Raw genomic sequence first — 22,682 nt, 5'->3', positions numbered from 1 at the left:
AGTCACGACACACCTTTTCTGAGGATCTCTCATTCACTTAGTTTCTCACCTTCAGCAGGGCCAACATTCTCATTTGCATTCAGTTTAAGTATTTATTTCATTTATTAACATAACCAGTAGAACTGAGTGTTTTAAAATATTTATTATATTTCGTTCTAGAAATGATGGTACAATTACGTCACACACCTTTGGGAAGGCATATTTATGCTTTCACACCAGAGCAAAGTTTTATGCATGGCCAGAACTGGAAATACCTAAGCCGTGAATAACAAAGGATAATGCTGTTGATAGGAGGAGCCCTTGTAAGTTTTCAAAAGCTTTCTTCTCTATCATTTATTTTCGGGCAGATATCAATCAGTCCAGTGGAAGGAGTTCTGAACATAAAAGGCACCTAGAATAAAAATTAGACCTTAGCTAACAAAAAGAGGTGCACATGTTTACATCAAGAAAAAAAAGCCCTATTGATGCAACTCTCCTGCAAGCCAATGATAATAATAAATGCAAAAGCTATTGCAACTGAAGTCTATAAACACTTACCTGAACCTGGTTCATGAGCTGGATAATGACAATCACTTGGTGTTTTTAAACTTGTGGATGTTTTATCACCATTTAAACAAACATGAGTACTGTTATTTATATTCACAGGTTCTAGGGGGAAGGCTCACTCTAATTATTTATCCATAGCCAAGATTTGTTTTGCTTTCTCTTAAAATCCACTGCTATGTACTCCATTCATGGATGCGTTAAAAATCACTGTTGTCAAAAAAAAAAAAAAATTACTGTTGTCCTTCGAAGAATGTAGCAAAACCTAACACTGCTACTTTAAACCAAATTCCTTTAAATGATTATAAAGCCAGTAAAGCTGACGTTTTACTATGATTTAAGCACCTGAAATATATTCTAACCAACTGATATTCTCTGAGCTAGAATCAGGATCCTCAAAATTTGTATGTATGTACAAATACTGCAAATTAAGCTAATAAAAACTTGGAAAAATACAAACAGCTTTTTTAGTACAAAGATCCAAAATCCACATAGGGGTCTGTACTAAGAGGAAAATGAACAGGAAGCCAGCAAACGTGTCTGCATTTTCTAATCTGGAGACAAAGGCCTCAGCGGAGCCAGGTGGTATTCAGCTGGGTCTGGTTCTTGATGCTGGTATCCATTTTTAGCACTTCGCGAATGGCCATGGTCGCGTAGGTAGAAGGAGGGAGAGAAAAATCCATCTTCAGAGCTCTGTATTTGCCTTCTGCCAGGCAAGAAAGAACAGTCAGAAAGTAAGGCAGCTGCAGACAGACTGGGGCGAGTCACATAATCTCTATACAGATAAAAGAACTGTGCTCCTTTCTTCAGCCTACTTCCCATGGGGCCTCAGAAAATGAGGCATGGAAGTAAGAGGTCTGTGAGTGAAGGATCCAGCTGAATCCCTATAGTAATTCTACCTGGAACCTTCATAGAAAGGGTAGGTGACAGAAGAGCATAGGAGAGAAACACACGTAAAATGAAAAAACAAAAAAATTTACAGTACAGGGTGAAAACAGACAAAGGAATGGCAACAAGAATTTGACAATGAAAAGGCATTTTTAGACTCTCTTGCTGGGTTTTCACTTAACTTTGTTAACTCTCTATGGGAGTGGGGAGGATATTCAATCACCTAATATCACAACCTTCTATAATGTTCATTCATTTTCAGTGGGAAATACTCTTTTAATCACTGACCTCCAACTGTAATCATAAAACTAAGATGACAAACACAAAATAGAAATCATAGAATGGGTTGCGAGATGGTGGTGATTATAAGATTTTTTTTTTAAATATGTTTTTGTATGAGAAAACATTTCAAAGTTGACACAGAACTGATGGCTGAGTAAACTTACCAGAAGCAAACACTGGTGGTGGTTTCCCTTCTAGGTTGTCCACATCTGTGTTGAAGAGTGGAATTTTAGGATCATCATATGCAACGACTTCCCTTTGAAACACATAAAGAAAAGTGTGAATGTGAATTTCCATAACAGGCACTAAGTTACTCATCACCATTTGTTCAGCAAGGAAAACACACAGGCCTAGTGTAAATAATTCTGGGTGGGAGTATTCAATAACAGAATACGGCCATATTTTATAGAGAAATACTATATAGCAAGGTGACAGATGATGCCAGCCTATGGTAAAAATAAAAAATGTTTCCCTAGGATGGAAATTCCTTTTGTATGTAGTTGGTAAGTAGTAAACTTCACTTGGCAGAGATGCAACTGAATTAATCACAGCATCTGTACTTTCTCCAGGGCGGTTATCACCACTAACACCACCATGTTGCTGTGAGAAACTGCTCTCTGGCAAGATGGAGGCCAACTCTGTCAGCCTCTTCCCACAATCCAGAGAAGAGGAGGGAAAAGGAAAAGGGAGAAGAGATGGAGAGAAGGAAGAGAACTTCCTGACAGTGGGCAACTAGTCCAGGGTTTAATTGTTTAAATTATCAAATAAAGCTTTACATAATACTAGGTATTTAAAGTATTTTAAAATGGGTAATACAAGTATCTTTTTCTCTCTAGAAACATGATAATGAAACAACCATATCAGTGTGGAACTCAGAACTAATTCTGAGTAAGGTAACTTGAAAATCTCAGTTTTTTAGGAATAGGGAAAAAGTTCATTCTCTGCACATCTCTTCAATAATTTAGCAATGTCAGTAAGATGTAAACTTAGCCACTTTCACTATATATTTGAATTCATTTATCTCCTGATAATTTGAAAAATACCAGGTAGTAGCAGTAATGAGAATAGTATTCAATAACAGCAATAACACTTTTATGCCAGGCTGTAAGCAATGAAAAATATTTATATAATGAAAAAGGTTAAAATCTAGTAGTTCAGTTCTATTTCATTCCAGACTATTACTCACCAGCTGACATTCTGCGGACGAATAATGATCTTTCGGTAGGCCCCTGATAAGGAATAATCTCTAATTTTGTGTCTCATGTTGTCAATATCAAGATTGTCCGCTGTGAGCATTTCCCTGTAGGCTTCACTAACTAATATAAAACAAAATCAGTTGGAATGCAGCATGTCAGCAAGCTACCTTGAACTATAGAGAGTAACATAAATTGTCACCTTAACAAAATTAATCATCTCAATTTAACAATCCAATCTGTTCTCTGGAATTAAAACGTACTGACTTACTAACTAGTACTAGGTGTCTCCCGTTTAGGTTTGGTCGACTTGTAGGTTATTTTTGCAACCAGGCACAGTATCTGGGGCTAAGGGTCCCAAGATGGCTACAAAAGGCCATTTCATCAGAAGTTACTCAACTACAATGTATATGTACTCAGAGTTGGAAGAGACCATATACAGAGCCTCTAACTCCTTCCGGAAGAAGGTAGTTATAAATAAATGTATAAAAATAAGAGACCTGGGAACATCATCTGGCTCACCCTCGCACCTGATGTAGAAACTTTTTTACAACACCAGAGAGAGACAGTCATCCAGCCTTTGCTTTCACGTTGCCATTTACGGGGAGCTACCACTTTGTGAGGCACGCAATTATTGGAAAATTTTTTCTGTGCCATGATGAAATATGTCTTCGTGTGACTCCTGTCAACTGCTTTGGAACACAGATTAATTGCTTTCTTCCACATGTGTTCGTAAGTACTGGGCCTTTAAGCCATGATCTCCTCTAGACCAACAAGTTCCTCCAACCGTCCCTCCTTTGATATTTCTGTACTCCCCACTGACCCCGCATCTGCCTTGGGTAACAGGCTTACGTTAATAGTAACACCGGATACTTTTCATGTAGACTACCACCAAACTGGCCTTTTCCATCTGTACACTTGATCTTTGAACGTAAACATGAGAATTTACATTTAACCCTATTAAATGCCCTCTGCAGTTCTTTTTAAATACTTATTTTCCATATAATTAATATTAACTATTTTGGGTTATACTACTTGCAAATATGATAAGCAGATTTCTTTACTCACGTCATTCGTAAAAAACGTTGGTTAGACCAGGGTCAAGGAAAGACTCCCTCACGACCCACTTGTGAGGACAGCAGGGATCCCTAACTGAGCACTGCTGACACCAAGTGTGCCTACGTCATGAATCCACATGCCTGAACCACCACCCAGCCAGTCTGTGAGCCCCTGTCTTGGCCACGAGGTCTCCACAATCGGCTCTGTCAAAGGCTAAGCTGAATGTATGTTTTAACTGATACTAACTAGCCCAAAGTTTCTGACCTTGAGAGGTACCAGAAAGAAGAAAAGAATGCTTTCTTTTTCTCTCCTGGAAAGAGGGCAAGTGTGGCTCCAAGCATCTCAGTGCCTTCCTTCTCTACCTCCTGGTACTGGTCTCCGGTTCCTCGCTGCACCACCTGTGCCATCCACGCAGCACAGGCAGGCCACCCCACCCTTGTCTACCGCCCTTATTCATTCTCCCTGCTCTTGTCTAATCCTTTTCCCTCCAGGAGGCCAACCTCACACAGCAGTCTGATTAGTCAACATGTAAATGGCAGACTACCACTCAACTCTTTTATAAGTATTTGCCTTATCAAAGAAGGGTGTTAATCCTAATCATTCTGTAATTTCAAGGAATATAACGTTGATAAGTAAACTAATTCTGGGCTCTTGAGAGAAAAGACGTTTTAACAGGAAAACACCTCCGACAGACCAGCCCTGGTGAGGAGTAAACTTCCAGGGTCAGTTCCACCAGGGTAGTCCCATGCTCAGGGCTGTTTTCTTTTTTACAATTTCTGAATCCTTCAACAGTAAAAGTTCCAATTCCCCTGTCAAAATGGCATCCATGAAGGTACAGAAGTAATTCTTATCAGCCTCTGGGGAATGGGAAATAAGGGTAGGGAATACTAAGATTCCAGTTTGTAAACTTCTGAGCCCACTGACTCTTGAAACACAATGAACAGGTATTACTTAACACGGTTTAAAAAAAAAAAAAAAGGTTAAAAAAAGCAACGTTAAAGTATAATTATCCATTCTCTTTCTCAATGACTCTTTCCAAACCCTTCCATCCTTAGTAAGAATTAGTGAATTTCAGAAATTTTAAATAACAGTGCCAATAATAACAGCCACAACAATAAGGATACCAACACTATCACCATCACCACCACCTCCACCACCTGGTTTCTTAATTTAAATCATCCATCTGAATGCATCTATTTCAGGGAGACTTTTATAAGCAAACATGGCTTATGTATGTTTGAAATCTAAACATTTTTTTTTTTCAAGTCGGATGGAAATTAAGGTTCTAAAATCATATTTAAAATACGGATTTTTTTTCCCCTCTCTCGACTCTTGGCTGCCAGTGGCTTAATTATGTCCGACTTTAACTATCTTCCCCGGAGGGAACTTACTTTTATGCTGGGGGTAGATAACATCAAAACCAGGCAAGGGCATTACCACATCATGGATGGAGTAATTATTAACATCGTCTTCGTCAATACAGGTAACTGCAGCTGAAAATATACCAATGTATAAATTAAGAAGAATTAAGAAAACAGGCAGTATTTCCACAAGCCCAACCTTCTAAAATTACACATCTAAGCAATCAGAAATGCAAGCGTGCCCAGGTTCACTGCCCCATGAAGCTTAGAGAAATTAATTTGGAATATATACCTTTCTGTCTTTTCTATTCTACCCGAAAAATAAATATCGTGGATTCAGAAAAAGTAGAAAACTAAAAATAATCTATTTCTCAGCTGCACCCTCACGTTTTAGGACTCCTGGCTTTTAGCTTCTTTTTCCTCATCAGACAACACTACAAAATACTATTTGGAAAGTCATCACAGATGAATGCATTTTGCTAAAAGCATAAACAATGGGGGAAAAAAAACCCGTCTGTATTTAGAGGATGAAATGTGGTGGAACAGGGGACATTAAAATACACCAGATGTGATCAATATTGGGTGAGGAAAAATTAAATCAGGAAAAGATTAATTAAAATTTCCATACAAATGAAAAGCTTTAGTGCATTTACTGGGCACACCTGCAGATGAGCAGACTGTCTCCAGGAAGTAGCCAGGAAGAAACGGACTTTGGAAACAGACTTGATTTGATTCCCAGACTTCTCTCTCCCTTTTTAATTTTTTTAAAAAAATTAATGTTTATTTATTTTTGGCCACACTGAGTGGCATGTGGAATCTTAGTTCCCCGACCAGGGATCAAATCCACGTCCCCAGCAGTGGAAGCGCGGAGTCTTAACCACTGGCCCGCCAGGGAAGTCCTAGCCTTCTCTTTTTTTTTTAACCAGCTGTGGAACTTGGGGTAAGTGACTGAACCTCGTGTGAGGAACAGAGAGAATGCTTCACAGTAATACTGAGCTTTAAACTAGAAGATGCAGGTAAAGGGCTTACTTAGCAGAAGGCCCAGCACACAGTAAGGGCTCAACAGCAGATGGGACTGTTTGCATGTCTTATGAACATTTCAGGCACAGAGTGTGCACTAAATGTCTACGATATCACAGCCCCATGTAAAGTGCACTCCAGTCTTGTGTTGACTTAAAGAAACTCTTTAAGACTGGCCAACGACAGCAGGGAGGCTGAAGTGCACCCAGAAGTGTAGAGAAGTATCAGCTAGACCCAGATCAGGGTTTGCAAAGGGATCTTAGGCAACACTTAGTCCAAATCTTATCCTAGTTGAGGAAATGGAAGCCCGGAGAGAGTCAGGTGCATATTTTCGAATCAGATGCCTATTTTTCATTACATATGACAGATCCATACGAGTCAGTCTGAGCTTACAATGTCTTTCCCTTTCAAGCTTACCAGACAGCTATCTTAACCAGCAGCCAGGCTGGATGTTAAGCACTAGTGTCAAATAACTGAACCCAAGTTTGGGTGAGCAAGGATGGTGTCTGCCCTTTTACCTCCTTTGAGAACAAGGTCCCCCGGGACAGGGTTCAGTCCGTACTCTTCAATCCTCTTGCTCACCATGTTGTTCCACACATAGCTCTGATAGCTATGAATATACATTAAGCGATTGTTTCTTGGTATCTGACGGGATAAAAATAAAAAACAGGCAAGAGAAAAAAATATATACATTCCAAATATTAAAAGTACTGTACTTTCCAAGACATCCCACTTGTTTAGTGGTGCCCCTAGTCCAAGAAACTCGTAACTTCAATCTCCCATTTTTCTAACAGCCTATAGAAACAGTAACTGACACACAGCCACCAATTTTAGAGACGGAAGCCCTCAGACTAGGGGGTGTTCATGATCAGCAGCAGCTGCAGCGGCTCCCGTTTTGCACCCACAGTTCAGACGTTCATGTGAAGAAAGCAAGTGCTTTGGAATTTATACCCTAAATCAAAGATACAGACTTCAAACTCAAGGAATTTACACCTCAATCATACAGCTAACAGTGCTTTCTAATTCTATGGAAGGAGAAAGCCTGTATGACTGAACTGACGACTAATTTCCTGCAGCAGGAATCCTGATTTTTTTGTACATCTGGGGGAGAGTAATCAAGACTTACAGTTAGGAGTTAAACTTTAGTCTATCTGTACTATAGTACACAAACACCAGTATAGGCTACACTTACCATGATGCTACCCAGTCTTGAATCACCACAGAGAAACCACACTAAAATGTAGTCATTTAGATCACTTACTGCGCAACCCTCTCACTGAAGCAGGTTACAGCTCTGATGCTACAGAGACTAAGAAATGAACTCTATGATGGGTTCTGAATTTCTCAAATACCAAGATACTTTTTAAATTTCCTCGTAGGTATTTTCCACACAGATGCTTTCCTCGTGCCTTGCATGTTAACAACCACTGCCCCACTGCCTGCACCCACCACCCTCCCCCATCACCACCCAGGGTCTCAGCAAGGATCCCGCAGGCAACACCCCTCTCAGAGATCGCCAAAGGATCCTTATTTACCTTCTGTTCTTCCAAAATTTAGTAAAATATTTAAAGATAAAAAGTTCAAAGCATTGAGCCACCTCGAGTCAGTGCCTGACTTCACAAATTGCACTCACTATGCCAAATGCAGAGACTATATTCTTCAGTCCGTATTTTGAAAGTCCTCGGAGAAGCTGCCCTTCCACACACCTTTTGACAGGTAGTTTTCGGAGGGCAGCGGCTGGGTCTTTGGTCTTCGCCCATTCCTCCCTGCATTTAACCAAGTACCCCTTTTCAGCTGGTGGGGGAAAAAAAGCTGTGATTAAACAATTTATCCAAAAGACAGTTCTATAACTTAAAACACTTCACAGAGAACACAAAATTAGAAAGTGCTATTTGTAAGAGAGATACTCTGAAGCGCTTTTGGTCACCTGAGAATAATCATCAGAAAGTGAAAAGATGGGAAGGGCAGAAAGTTTACAGAACTAGATGGCTTTCAACATGCTACCACCCCAGGACTTAAAGCCAATGACTTCATTATCAAGCTGACTCAACATCAGACAAAACCTTGGTAGTCCTTTCTTCCTTCCCTCTCTTTTTCTATTGTATTGTCAAATTTAATGGGTTACTTTCCATAAAATTAGATAACCTTATCTCTTTTAACTTGCAAATGAATAATTATCCAAAGTGGGCATAATTATTTTGCTGATTTGTAAAGTGGTACTTAAATCCTTTTCCATACAGTATGACATTAGTTTTTAATGAACTCTCCAAACTTAAAAATCCTCAGTGTGTTTTTGCCAAGTTTTTATATTGTATTACATTTTGCTTTAAAAAATAACCACCAGTGAAATCTGTTTGGATTCCTATATGTTCAGAGATTTAATACGGCATGGAGAAAAGGAAATGAATGTATTCATTTATGAATTAATAAATTAGATGAGCTAAAGACCTGAAAATAAGATATAAATTATAAATCTCAAATATATACATAAAACTTGTGTAAAAAAAGACATAAACTATACTTTTTACTTTAAAAACAGTTTTAAAAATTCTGAAATAATGATCCCAATTTGTACCTATACTTCAATTCAAAGCAATTCTACGAATACCTAGTCATATATTCTTTTTTTTTTCTTAAGATTATTTTTATTCTCACCTCCAGAACGGGGTTTCAATATTAAATCCATGACTTCAGCCCAGGAATTTTGTAGTATAGCTCTAAAATTAAACAGCATTTATTTTACTTAATTTTGCATTAAGATGAATTTTATTTGCCCAAGCCTGTGGAGTAACAAACCATATTAACTTTATATATTTTATTAAACTTAAAATAAGCAGAAAAACTAATATAACATAGGTTTCAAATGTAAATGTCAAAAGAACTTAAGAGAAGAAAATTAAAAATATAATGTTTACTCATAACATTTAATATCATTTCACAGTTTTAGAAAGCTGTTATAGTATAAATACTACCTAGTCATGCTTTAAGCTGTTATACATGGTATTATCTGTATAAATCAAAGTTGTCTTTATATACTAAAACTTATTTGAAACTTCTCAAAAAAAGTCTCCCATGTTAAATACTTTCTTGCCTAGATAAAGAGAATAAATACAATTTATCCTTCTCTATTATTCTTGCCAAAATGGAAGTATCTTTACATTTGCTGATTATAAGTTATACATGCTTCTTTAAAATTAAACAGTACATAAGAAAGGTTACCTGATATCTAACCTTTAAAAAATAAACACTGTTAACACTTCAGAGAGTAGTTTTCAAGACTTACTTGATCTTTAAGTGTATGCAGTTTTTTCTTTAACTTTTATTATATTCTCTTTTATCACACAGAGGTTGTATTTCATGTATCATATCTGAACATTTTTTATGGTTAAGATTTCTGCTCTTGGAGTCATACTGAGAAAGGCCCTCCCTACCATAAGAAAATTAAAATCCCTTCTATTAATTTTTCTGTTTTTCTACTTAACTAGCGTTTTTATTTTTCACGTTTATCTATATATTTCTATGTATTAAATTATACAAAATGATGTTTTATCTACTGATGAGATCATATGGATATTTAACCTACTAATGCAATGAATTAGATTAATAGATATCCCACTGCTGGCCATCCTTGAAGTCCTGGAACAAGCCATGCTCTATCAGTCTTTAAATATACTCCTAAGTGACACGTTATTCAGCTGCCTAGGCCTTCAGTAACATTTCCAAAAAGAGTACAATATTAATTCAAGACTAGGAACTAGTGGGCCAGATTTCATGGAAAAAGACTTCTGTGCTCAAAAACCTTTGTTATCTGGCTGGCCACTTGATTTTGTAAATAGTTTTATTGGAAAACATCCGTGATCCTTACTTTATGTATTATTTCTGGCTACTTTCACAATGTAACAGCAGTGCTGAGTAGCTACTACACACACTCCATGGCCCACAAAGCCTAAATATTTACCTTTACGGAGAAAGTCTGCCAATATCTGGTGTAATATATTAAAATTTCTCAACTACAGGACTTTTTAACACTTTTAAGATACTACCACACACGTGAAGGTTCAGTATATATCGCCATATTAAAGATGGATATATTTGGTTTATAACAAGCCATCCTATCTGGCTCACCACACATTAAAATGTTTTCTATTTTTCTGACAGTATCTTTCCTTCTTCCACCTTCTTTTTTTATTTTTTTAATTTTCTAAAAAATAAATTTATTTTATTTTTTTTATTATTTTTGGCTACGTTGGGTCTTCATCACTACATGCGGGTTTTCTCTAGTTGCGGCGAGCGGGGGCTACTCTTCGTTGCGGTGCGCGGGCTCCTCATCGTGGTGGCCTCTCTTGCTGAGGAGCATGAGCTCTAGGCAGGCGGGTTTCAGTAGTTGTGGCACGCGGGCTCTAGAGCGCAGACTCAGTAGTTGTGGCACACGGGCTTATTTGCTCCGTAGTGCGTGGGATCTTCCCGGACCAGGGCTCGAACGCATGTCCCCTGCATTGGCAGGAGGATTCTTAACCACTGCGCCACCAGGGAAGCCCTAAGTTTTTTAATATGGTGTAAAAGTAAAGTTCCAACTTCATTTTCTTTTTCTTGCAGGTGGATAGCCAGTATCCCCAACACTTACTCGTTGAAAAGTTATCCTTTCGCCAATTGAATGATCTTGTCACCCTTGTCAAAAATCATCTGACCATATATATTAGGATTTGTTCCACTTTTTTTTAAACGGTTTTACTGAGGTATAACTCACATACCACATAATTTATCCTTTAAGTGCACAACTCAATGACTTTTAGTATACTACAGAATTTTGCAACATTACACAATCAATTTTAGAACATTTTCATCACCCCGAAAAGAAATCCTAACCCTAACCCATCAGCAGCCACTTATTCTCCATGACCTCTGCCCCATCAACTTTCTGATTCTATGGATTTGCCTAGCCTGGACATTTCATACATAATGAATCATACACTATGTTGCCGTTTGTGACTAGCTTCTTTCACTGAGCATGTTTTAAAGGTTCATTCAAGTCATAGCATGTATCAGTCCTTCGTTCCCTTTTACTGCTGAATAATGTTCCATTGTATTAATATGCCACATTTTGTTTATCCATCTATCAGCTGATAGACATCTGGGTTGTTTCCATAATTTTGGCTGCTATAAATATCAGTGTAAATTTTCATGTTGGACATATGTATTCGATTCTCTTGAGTATATTCCTAGGAACACAATAGCTAGGTCATATGGTAACCCTATTATTTAACCGTGTAGGGAAAACCCAGACTATTTCCCAAAACGGCTGTACCATTTTAGATTCCCACCAGCAGGTCATGAGAGGTCCAAGTTCTCCACATCCTCAACAATACTTTTTTTTTTCTTTTTTGGCTGCATTGGGTCTTCGTTGCTACACGTGGGCTTTCTCTAGTTGCAGCGAGCCAGGTCTACTTGTCGTTGCAGTGGCTTCTCTTGTCGCAGAGCATGGGCTCTAGGTGCGCAGGCTTCAGTAGTTGCGGTGCACGGGCTCAGTAGTCGAGGCATGTGGGCTCTCGGGGGCATGGGCTTCAGTAGTTGTGGCTCACGGGCTGTAGAGCACAGGCTCAGTAGTTGTGGCACAGGGGCTTAGTTGCTCCACGGCATGTGGGATCTTCCCGGACCAGGGATTGAACCCATGTCCCCTGCTTTGGCAGGTGGATTCTTATTTATTTTATTATTGGCCACGTTGGGTGTTGGTTGCTGTGCGCGGGCTCTCTCTAGTTGCTCCTCGCTGCGGTGTGCGGGCCTCTCATTGCAGTGGCCTCTCATGTTGCAGAGCACAGGTTCTAGGCATGAGGGCTTCAGCAATTGCAGTACGCAGGCTCAGCCGTTGTGGCGCAGGGGCTGAGTTGCTCCGTGGCATGTGGGATCCTCCCAGACCAGAGCTCGAACCCGAGTCCCCTGCATTGGCAGGTGGACTCCTAACCACTGCGCCACCAAGGAAGCCTGGCAGGTGGATTCTTAACCACTACACCACCAAGGAAGTCCCCCACCCATACTTATTTATTGTCTGTCTTTCTGATTTTAGCCATTGTACTGGGTGTGAAGTAGTATCTCATTGTGGTTTTGAATTGCTTTTTCCCAGTGATTAGTGATTCCTTAGTGATGTCAAGCATCTTTTTATGTACTTATTGGCCATTAGTCTATGTTCTATGGAGAAATGTCTACTCAGATTTTTTGCCCATTTTTAGGTTATCTGTCTTTTTGTTTTTGAGTCATAACAGTTCTTTAAATATTTTGGATTCAAGTCATTCTTCCACCTTTAAACTATAAACTGAGGTTTTTTTCTTTAGGTGGTCCTGTGGTGGTAACAGTGGGCTACTCTGAAACTAGGAAACATTCTTGTGTTTTACAAATTGTTGGTTAGGAATTCTGAATGGATTATATACTGACTTTATACTTGGGCATGTTAATGCAACTTTGGCCCTGAATAAATCTGATGTCATTTTCATTAGCTATTTTACATTATCTTTGGAGTGCAAAATTTACAGGGTCCCATGGCTGCTGTTCTGCCGAATTAGCTACAAATTCAATGGGTGATACAGTCTTCTCTTAAATATTCTGTCTCACAGTACAATTAGCATCTTCATTATCAATGTCCTCTGAACATTAGTAAGACTGAAAATATTATCTTTTATTATCTAATAATAGTGATTATTATTTATTACAGTGTTCTTCCTGGCAACATTTTTTTTCTCTGGTTAGTATATTCTAATTTTAATATATTACTTTCCATTTATTGAGCACTTCCTATCTGCTAGGCATAGAAACAGGTATTGCATAGACTTCATCTTACTTCATTTTCACCACCCCTGTGAGGTTGGTGTTATCCTTTCCATTTCACAGATGACTAATGTGAGGCTCAGAACTGAAATCTGACTTCAATGCCTGAGGGGTTTTGTTTTGCCTTTTTTTTTTTTTTTTGGCTGAACCGCAAGGCTTGCAGGATCTTAGTTCCCCCATCAGGGACTGAACCCAGGCCCTAGGCAGCGAAAGCGGACAGTCCTAACCACTGGACTGCCAGGGAATTACCCGCTTCTGCCTGAGCTTTTAACCCTAACACTGCCTCAAAGAGGTAGAGGAAATACTACATGACATTTTTCATTTTGTGCTCTTAAAGATGCATGAACAAATGCAACTTCATGGAGTCAGCTGCTGAACCATGGACTGATTCAAGAAGAGCCCCTCTATTCTCAGTGCTGCACCTGACCAACTAGTGAGCCTGGGCAGGCGCCCTAAGCCGAGATTTCATCTTTGCTAAAATAAAGGATTTGAAGCACCAGGAAGAACATGAACTAAACCTCTCAGATCACTTCCAACTCAGACTTCCACAGTTCTAACTGCCAGGTGAATAATTATTTAGGTAACACAGTCTCTGCTGGACAGCAGGATAGCATAAGTAAGTTTATAAACCCAAGTATTTATTGATGGCATTCCCACTCTAGCTCGCAGTACAGAGATTTCCTGTTATCTCAAAGCTAATCAGAGAGTTATTAAAATAAATTTTACTTGCTAATTGCACCCTATACCACTTTCTTTAAAGGATGGGGGAAGGGCAGGTACAAGTTTAAGAAACTAGGAAGCACTTGTTAACAGAGATCATAAACTACACCATCTCCTTCAGGCTACTTTGGGTCTGAGTTACCCAACTGCTACTGTTGGGTCACTTACTGAGCCAACATTTACCTGTAAAAAAGAAAATAAAATAGAATCTCTGGATGGGCTATCAGGGGAGAGAGAAAAACTTTACTTTTCAAGTTATATCTTTTTGAACTCTGATTTATTTTTTCACCTTGTGCATGTATTATCATAAAACAGAAGGAGGCTGTGGATCAGTTGGTCATCCAAAAGGATGAGACACACTGCTTCGTTTGGCCCAGATTTCCATTTTTTCTAGGAAATCTAGAAATAATTAAAAACACCACCAACAAAAAACATCCTGCTTCTTTTTTTTTAAGGAGAGAGCTCTTTTAGACGAAAGTTAAGAAATTAAATACAAACCTTCCAACTTGATATGTGGGGACGGCTGTGGTTCCAAACCTTTGCATTCCATAGTAGTTAATAAATCCAATCTCCTTGAGAGAGTTCATGGCTTGTTCCACTTGGTCGTCAGTTCCAGTAATATTTCTGTAGGGGCCCAAATTACCCAGAGAAAAAAATGTACAGGCCAACACATTCAGGGATGCATATCACAAGTGACATGGCTTGGCTTCTCTGCCTTTCCCTTGCCCCCTGCAGCTTTCTACCTCCTGAGGACACTGTCTTTTTAAAAAATTGTGACATATACACAACACTAAATTTACCTTTTTAGCCATTTCTAAGTATGCAATACAGTAGCATTAAGTACATTCAAACGTTGTGCAACCTTTACCACTATCTTCATCTTCGCAAATCTAACCTCCGCACCTATTAAACAGTAGCTCTCCATCTCCCCGCCCGCACCTTATACCCCAGGTTACTTTTATTCTACATCCTACGTCTATGAATTTGCCTATTCTAGGTACTGAATATGAGTGGAATCATAGGCCGTCTTTTGTATTTCAAGGAGACAGCTTCTTTCCAAAGGTGGTGCTGAGTTTTTAGAGGGGTGGGCGTGTTGGTACAAACACTGCAGCTGTGTTTGCTCTCCCAGCCTCATTGGGCCCCACCCCGCCTTCCCGGCTGCCACGGGCATCTGCACCAGCTCACTGGGATTAACAACTGTTCTGAACAGACTCAAGGTGACACAGCAAGACCCTCTCTGGTCTGCATTCATACCCACAGCTCTTTACCTGAGGACAACAGTGAAGTGATTCCCTTGAAGCTCTCCCAATTTCAGAGGGTTTTTCTGATAGCTGAAATTCCCTAGTTTAAAGTTCATCAAGCACTTATTCAAGTGGGCAAGTCTTTGTGCAGTTATTCTAAAAAATACGAAATAAAAAAAGGAGCAGAAAGAGGGTCATGAGCTATCGCTTGGCTAAAATGGTCTAGGACACTTTACTACAGAAAACAGCAGCTTGAAATGAGACTACACACTGTGACGATAGAAAAGAAAGGCACCGCAGCTGGTGGGGTGAGCCTACCTTTCATTTGCCTCTGGAATGTTCCTCCAGCATGAGGACACCTGTTCCTATTGGAATGATGTAACCTGGGCCATATTTATATTCTTAGAGCCTCATGTTACTTACATACTGATAATGGAATAGTATCATCTGTGAAATTTTCTAGTTTTTGTGAGGGAAGAGGGGTGAGAAAGGGAGCAGAGAGCAATCCCTACAGGTAAAAAGATAGTCATTAAGCATTAAAAAAGTCATATTTTCATTTTTGTCCCTCAGAAAAGTATTGTAAACTCACTACAGAAAACTTGGAAAAATACAGAAAAGTACAGAAGAAAAAAAAAATTCAGTTTCATCACCTGAAAAAAAAATCTGTTAATATCTAACTTTGAATTTCCTCCCATTCTTTCTTTCTTAAATTCATGTCAAATATATTTATATAATATTTATCTTTATCTGACTATATATATGTAGTCAGAATCCTACCATAATCTGTACCCTCCTGCTATCATTTAAATGGCATGATAAAATTTTCATGAAAAACTTCTTAACTTCTTTAATAGTAATACACATAGAAAAAGAAATACAGTACTGAAAGGCCTCTGTTCTATCTCTATCCCTCAATACCCCTCCCCACTGGCAGCCAACATTAAAAGTTTCTTGTCTATTCTTCTAGTAACACTTTCTGTACACACAGGTATACCTATTGTCTTCTCTCTTTTTGGAATTTCTTTGTAAGCTTTTAATACATATGTTATATATACAGAAAAGTGCACAGATCGTAAGTGTTCTGCTTGACGGATTTTCACAAAGTGAACACAACCATGTAACTAGCATCCAGATCTTCCCTTTCAAAAAACAATTTTTGTTACATTATAAATTGTTCAGCATCTTGCTTATATTCACTGAAAAAATGCATATTACAGACTTGGCTTATGCATACAGTCCTTCTAGAGCTGCCTCACTCTGTGTACAGCTTCGAAGAATGGCTGCTGCACTGCCTGGATCCTTTCTCTGACCTTTATCTGACCAGTCCCCTGTGATGGGCATTTAAATTGCTACCCATCTTTTGCTATTACAATCCATTCTATAACACATACCCTCGTATAGACTTCTTGGTGCATCTACATAAGTGAATGATTCAGACAAGGCCCTAGAATTAGAAGGCAGGGATCTTAAATTTTAACGCCTATTGCCCTCCAAAACAGTTACACCAATTCACACTCACACCATTAATATGTAAGTGCCTACTTCCTCAGGCCTGTGTCTCCTCACACAGGATGTTATAAACCTTTTTGAGCTCTGTCAGGCTGATAAGTTAAAAATGCTACCTTGGGGCTTCCCTAGTGGTGCAGTCGTTAAGAATCCGTCTGTCAGTGCAGGGGACACAGGTTCGAGCCCTGGTCTGGGAAGATCCCACATGCCGCGGAGCAACTAAGCCCACGCGCCACAATTACTGAGCCTGCACTCTAGAGCCCGAGAGCCACAACTACTGAGCCCACGTGCCACAACTACTAAAGCCCACGCACCACGATGAAGAGTAGCCCCCCGCTCACCGCAACCAGAGAAAGCCCACACAGCAACGAAGACCCAACACAGCCAAAAATAAATAAATTTATTTATTTTTAAAAAATGCTATTTTGATTTTTATCTGAATGCTTACTATGAGAGAAACTAAACATTTCTTCATTATCTTGACTGTGAAGTACCTGTTCGTCCTACTACTTATTTTTTTATTGGATTGTTAATATTCTTCTGTTTTCATATATTAAGGAAATCTACCCTTTACCACATAGCTTGCAAATATTATCTCCCATTTTGTGAGTTTATTCATAATATTTTACACTTTAGAAAATTTCCCAACTTCATGTTAAAAAAAATCAAACTGGAGAAAATTGGCAACACTATAACGAAAGGTCTTATACCTCACCTGTAGATTTACCAATTGCTAACCATTTCCCAGATTTACTTTACATATATTTCTAGATATATGAACACCCACACATTACACATATACGCATACATACACACATGCAGGTAAAACCTATGTATTTTTCTGAACCATGTGAGAGTGACCTGCAGACTAGGGACACCTCACCCCTAAAGTGACTGCAGTGTGTCTCCTAAGAACAGCAGGGTCTCCCACGTTTCTAACCACCAGTCACCCTCACAAAGCCAATGTGAATTCAAGGCCACTGCTGAACAGTCCACATCCAATTCACCCAATTCCCCCAATAACATCACTTAGATTTTTTTTTTAAACCTCCTTAAATTCAGGATCTAATCAAGAACCAGGACAATCATTGTTTCCTCACATTAAGATGCCCAGATTTTGGTGGGAATATCACGTAGGTGATGCTGTGGCTTTTTCAGTGTATCACAGCGAAACGGTATCTCTCTCTCCTTTCCCTTTTTTTAGTTGGTAACTTGTGGGGTGACATTTTAAAAATTCTGTGACTATCCTCTTCCCCCATAGTCTTTCATCCAACTGTTTAGGTACCCGAGGATAATTTTTTATTATTATTTTTTTTTCGCTGTGCTGCATGTGGGATCCCAGCTCTCAGAACAGGGATGGAACCCACACTGCCTGCATTGGAAGCACAGAGTCTTAACCACTGGACCAGCAGGGAAGTCCCCCAAGGGTAATTGCTGGCTGAGGCAAATATTACTGTGTTGACTGCAAAAGACTGTTTTTCTATACCCACCATTCCTCCTATATTAGCTGGCGTTCTTCTACAAATAGGACTGTACAGTAAAAAATTTTTTTTTCATTTTCCCATTTAGGTTGTTAGATAATATAGAGCAGAGTTTTCTGTGCTATACAGTAGGTCCTAGTTGGTTATCATTTCTTTTTAATTTTAATTTTATTTTGATTAAAAAAAAATTTTTTTTTATTTATTTATTTTTGGCTGTGTTGGGTCTTCATTGTTGCGTGTGGGCTTTCTCTAATTGAAGAGAGTGGGGACTACTCTTTGCTGCGGTGTGCAGGCTTCTCGCTGTGGTGGCTTCTCTTTGCAGAGCACGGGCTCTAGGCATGCAGGCTTCAGGAGTCGTGGCTCGCAGGCTCTAGAGCACAGGCTCAGTAGTAGTGGTGCCCGGCCTTAGTTGCTCCGCAGCATATAGGATCTCCCTGGACAAGGGCTTGAACCCGTGTACTCTGCACTGGCAGGCGGATTCTTAACCATTGTGCCACTGGGGAAGCCCTGGTTATCCATTTTAAATACAGCAGTGTGTACATGTCAATCCCAAACTCCCTAATTATCCCTCCCCCCTCCCCTCCACCCTGGTAACCGTAAGTTCGTTCTCTAAGTCTGTGAGTCTGCTGATTTTCAGTTAGTTGAAATTTAGTTAGTTGCATTTTAGTTAGTCGAATTTTTTCCAAATAGCTCTGGGATTTAAGTCTATTTAGGAAGGGTGTCCCTCGTCAGAGATTATTTTTTTAAATAGTATCCCCAGGTATAAGTAGAGTACTTTTGCAGTTGTTGTTGTTTCTTATGAATTTATTTACTTATTTATTTATTGGCTGCACTGGGTCCTCGTTGCTGCGCGCAGGCCTTCTCCAATTGTGGTGAGTGGGGCTGCTCTTGGTTGTGGTGGCCTCTACCGTCACGCAGCACAGGCTCTAGGCGCGTGGGCTCAGTAGTTGTGGCTCGCAGGCTCTAGAGTACAGGCTCAGTAGTCGTGGCACACGGGCTTAGCCGCTCCGTGGCATGTGGGATCCTCCCGGACCAAGGCTCGAACCCGTGTCCCCTGCATTGGCAGGCGCAATCCTAACCACTGCGCCACCAGGGAAGCCCCAGTTATTATTGTTTTAGAGTAAAAAGGGTACTTTTCCTTTTGTCTCCTTCTGGCCAACAGTAGTGACGTACTTTTCATCATGTCTCATTTACAGCAGTGCTGGCCTCCATGCTGTCCCTAACACACTAATCTTGACTTACTGGTCTTTTAAAGTCTACAATGGTTGTGGCAAAGAAGAAAAGAACTCTGGTACTGGAGTCCCAGGGGCTTTGACTGGCAGTTTCTGTTTACTCTCCCCAGTCAACTACTGATGCCCAAAGTGGCTCGTTTAGAGAGGAATGGGAGGAGGTCAAGTTCTCCCGCTCTGCTTTAAATTTTGGACTCTCTTCATCCTAGGCAACAAGGAGGTTAAGGAAAAAAGAGGGGAAAGCTGTTCACACACAAGTCAGTAACAGTATCAGCTGCTGCTCAGTGGCTTTGGTTCTGCATTTTAAATTATCAGCATACACGTATCTTTTGGCTTTTTGTCTTTTTTTAAAAGGCAGATTGAGGAATATAAATACTACACCCAGGACCTGGTTACAAAAGATAAATATTCATATTACATCTATCTGTAATATCATATATCTTTCTCTCTCCATCTATCTTCGCAGTGACACTGTGGCTGATACCGCCTTTCAAATGGCTTTGTTAATATTTGGCAAAGCTTTGCCTCTTCCAGTGAAGACATATAAAAACTCAGGTAAGGAGTCAATTTAATTTTTTTTTTTTCAGGTGGCTACTCAGTCATTTCAACAAATTCACTGACTCAGAACTTTTCTTTGGGACTTCCCTGGTGGCACAGTGGTTAAGACTCCACACTCCCAATGCAGGGGGCCAGGGTTAGATCCCTGGTCAGGGAACTATATCCCACATGCATGCCGCAGCTAAGAGTTCACATGCCACAACTAAGGAGCCCACCTGCTGCAACTAATAAATTAGAAAACAAACAAAAAAACCAACACTCTTCTTTGCTTATTTTAAATGCTACTTGCTTACACACTAACTCTGAGGATATATCTGGGTCTGTAATTATTCTAATGCTACCCGTTTATGTGCCAGTATCATATTGCTTTAACTGCTATACTTTTTTGGCCATGCCACGCAGCATGTGGGATCTTCGTTCCCCAACCAGGGATCGAACCCGTGCCCCATGCCTTAGGAGTGTGGAGTCTTAACCAATGGACTGCCAGGGAAGTCCCTACTATACTTCTATAATATGCTTTAAAATATACTGAGGCTGGACAGCTACATGTAAAAGAATGAAATTAGAACATTCTCTAACAACATAAACAAAAATAAACTCAAAATGGATTAAAGACCTAAAGGTAAGACCAGATACTATAAAAATCCTAGAAAAAAATATAGGCAGAACATGCTTTGGGCTTCCCTGGTGGCGCACTGGTTAAGAATCCACCTGCCAATGCAGGAGACACGGGTTTGAGCCCTGGTCCAGGAAGATTCCACATGTTGCAGAGCAGCTAAGCTCGTGCGCCCCAACTACTGAGCCTGCGCTCTAGAGCCCGCGAGCCACAACTACTGAGCCCATGCGCCACAACTACTGAAGCCCGCATGCCTAGAGCCCATGCTCTGCAACGAGAAGCCACCGCAATGAGAAGGCCGCACAACAGAACAAAGACTAGGCCCAGCTCGCCACAACTAGAGAAAGCCTGCGCACAGCAACGAAGACCCAACGCAGCCATAAATTAATTAACTAATTAATTAATTATTTTAAAAGAACATGCTTTGACATAAATCATAGCACTGTTTTCTTGTGTCCATCTCCTAGAGTAATGGAAACAAAAGCAAAAATAAACGAATGGGATCTAATTAAACATAAAAGCTTTTGCACAGCGTAGGAAATCATAAACAAAACAAAAAGACAACAGACTGGAAGAAAATATTTACAAATGATGCAACCAACGAGGGCTTAATTTGCAAAATATACAAACAGTTTATATAGCTCATTATCAAAAAAAAAAAACAAAACCAATCAAAAAATGGGCAGAAGACCTAAATAGACATTTCTCCAAAAAAGACATACAGATGGCCAACAGGTACATGAAAAGATGCTCAATCTTGCTAATTATTAAGAGACATGCAAATCAAAACTACAGTGAGGTACCACTTCGCACCAGTCAGAATGACCATTAAAAAGCCTACAAATAACAAATGCTGGAGAGGGTGTAGAGAAAAGGGAACGCTCCTACACTGTTGGTGGGAATGTAAATTGGTAACAGCCACTATGGAGAAGAGTATCAAGGTTCCTTAAAAAACTAAAAATAGAGATGCCATATGATCTAGCAATGCCACTCCCGGGCATATACCCAGAAAAGATGAAAACTCTAATTTAAAAAGATGCATGTGGGCTTCCCTGGTGGTACAGTGGTTAAGAATCCGCCTGCCAAGGCAGGGGACATGGGTTCGAGCCCTGGTCCCGGAAGATCCCACATGCCGTGGAGCAACTAAGCCCGTGCACCACAACTAATGAGCCTGCGCTCTAGAGCCCATGAGCCACAACTACTGAGCCCGCATGCCTAGAGCCCATGCTCTGCAAAAAGAGAAGCCACCGTAATAAGAAGCCGGAACAAAGACTAGGCCCCGCTCGCTGCAACTAGAGAAAGCCCACGCACAGCAACGGAGACCCAACGCAGCCAAAAATAAATAAATAAATATATTTAAAAAAAAAAATGATACATGCGCCCCAGCGTTCATAGCAGCGCTATTTACAAGAGTCAAGACATGGAAACAACCTAAATGTCTATTGAAAGATGAATGGCTACAGAAGATGTGGTACCTACATACAATAGAATATTACTCAGCCATAACAAAGAATGAAATAATGCCATTTGCAGCAACACGGATGGACCTGGAGATTATCATACCAAGTGAAGTAAGTCAGACAAAGACAAATATTATATGCTTTTACTTATATGTGGTAAAAAAAATATATACAAATGAACTTATTTACAAAACAGAAACAGACTCACAGACATAGAGAACAAACTTATGGTTACCACAGGGGAAAGGGGGAAGAGAGGAATAAACTGGGAATGTGAGATTAACATACATACAATACTATATATAAAATAAACAACGTCGTACTGTATAGTACAGGGAACTATATTCAGTATCTTGTAAAAACCAATAATGGGAAAGAATCTGAAAAAGAATGTATGTGTGTGTGTGTGTCTGTGTGTGTATATACATATATATATATAAGTATAAAACTGACTTTGCTGTACACCTGAAACAATGTAAATCAACTACACTTCAATAAAAATAAATTTAAAAAAATAAAAACAGGTGGTAAGTTAGAGAAATCGATTACTATAAATCCAGAAATATCTTAGGGTGGAAAGTGTAGTTAAAATGTTTTACTAGTCTAAGCATACAATTTACCCCACAGCAGAAATCATCATGAGAATGTTTCAATAAAAACATTTTAAAAATGAAAATCTATATGTATTTATACATATATTTTTTATTTT

At 39.5% G+C, this 22,682-nt stretch overlaps 1 protein-coding gene across 3 annotated transcripts in view; it reads right to left on the bottom strand.

Moving 5' to 3' along the window:
• Nucleotides 1–123: 123 nt before the first annotated feature.
• ATXN7L1 (ataxin 7 like 1) overlaps nucleotides 124–22,682 on the bottom strand; it is a 360,884-nt gene continuing 338,325 nt past the window's right edge. For 2 of the 3 annotated variants that reach the window (XM_019940590.3, XM_019940591.3), the window contains exons 8-16: nucleotides 15,151–15,279; nucleotides 14,381–14,506; nucleotides 9,002–9,063; nucleotides 7,980–8,140; nucleotides 6,865–6,991; nucleotides 5,357–5,458; nucleotides 2,900–3,029; nucleotides 1,878–1,969; nucleotides 124–1,249 (exon numbers count right to left, since the gene is read on the bottom strand). In XM_019940590.3, coding sequence (XP_019796149.1) covers nucleotides 1,113–1,249; nucleotides 1,878–1,969; nucleotides 2,900–3,029; nucleotides 5,357–5,458; nucleotides 6,865–6,991; nucleotides 7,980–8,140; nucleotides 9,002–9,063; nucleotides 14,381–14,506; nucleotides 15,151–15,279 — 1,066 coding nt within the window. In that variant the 3' untranslated portion in view covers nucleotides 124–1,112. The other variant, XM_073810174.1, reaches the window with a different exon arrangement.

This window comes from Tursiops truncatus, chromosome 9, assembly GCF_011762595.2.
Source record: "Tursiops truncatus isolate mTurTru1 chromosome 9, mTurTru1.mat.Y, whole genome shotgun sequence".
NCBI lineage: Eukaryota > Metazoa > Chordata > Mammalia > Artiodactyla > Delphinidae > Tursiops > Tursiops truncatus.
This window is presented reverse-complemented; position numbering and strand designations above follow the sequence as displayed.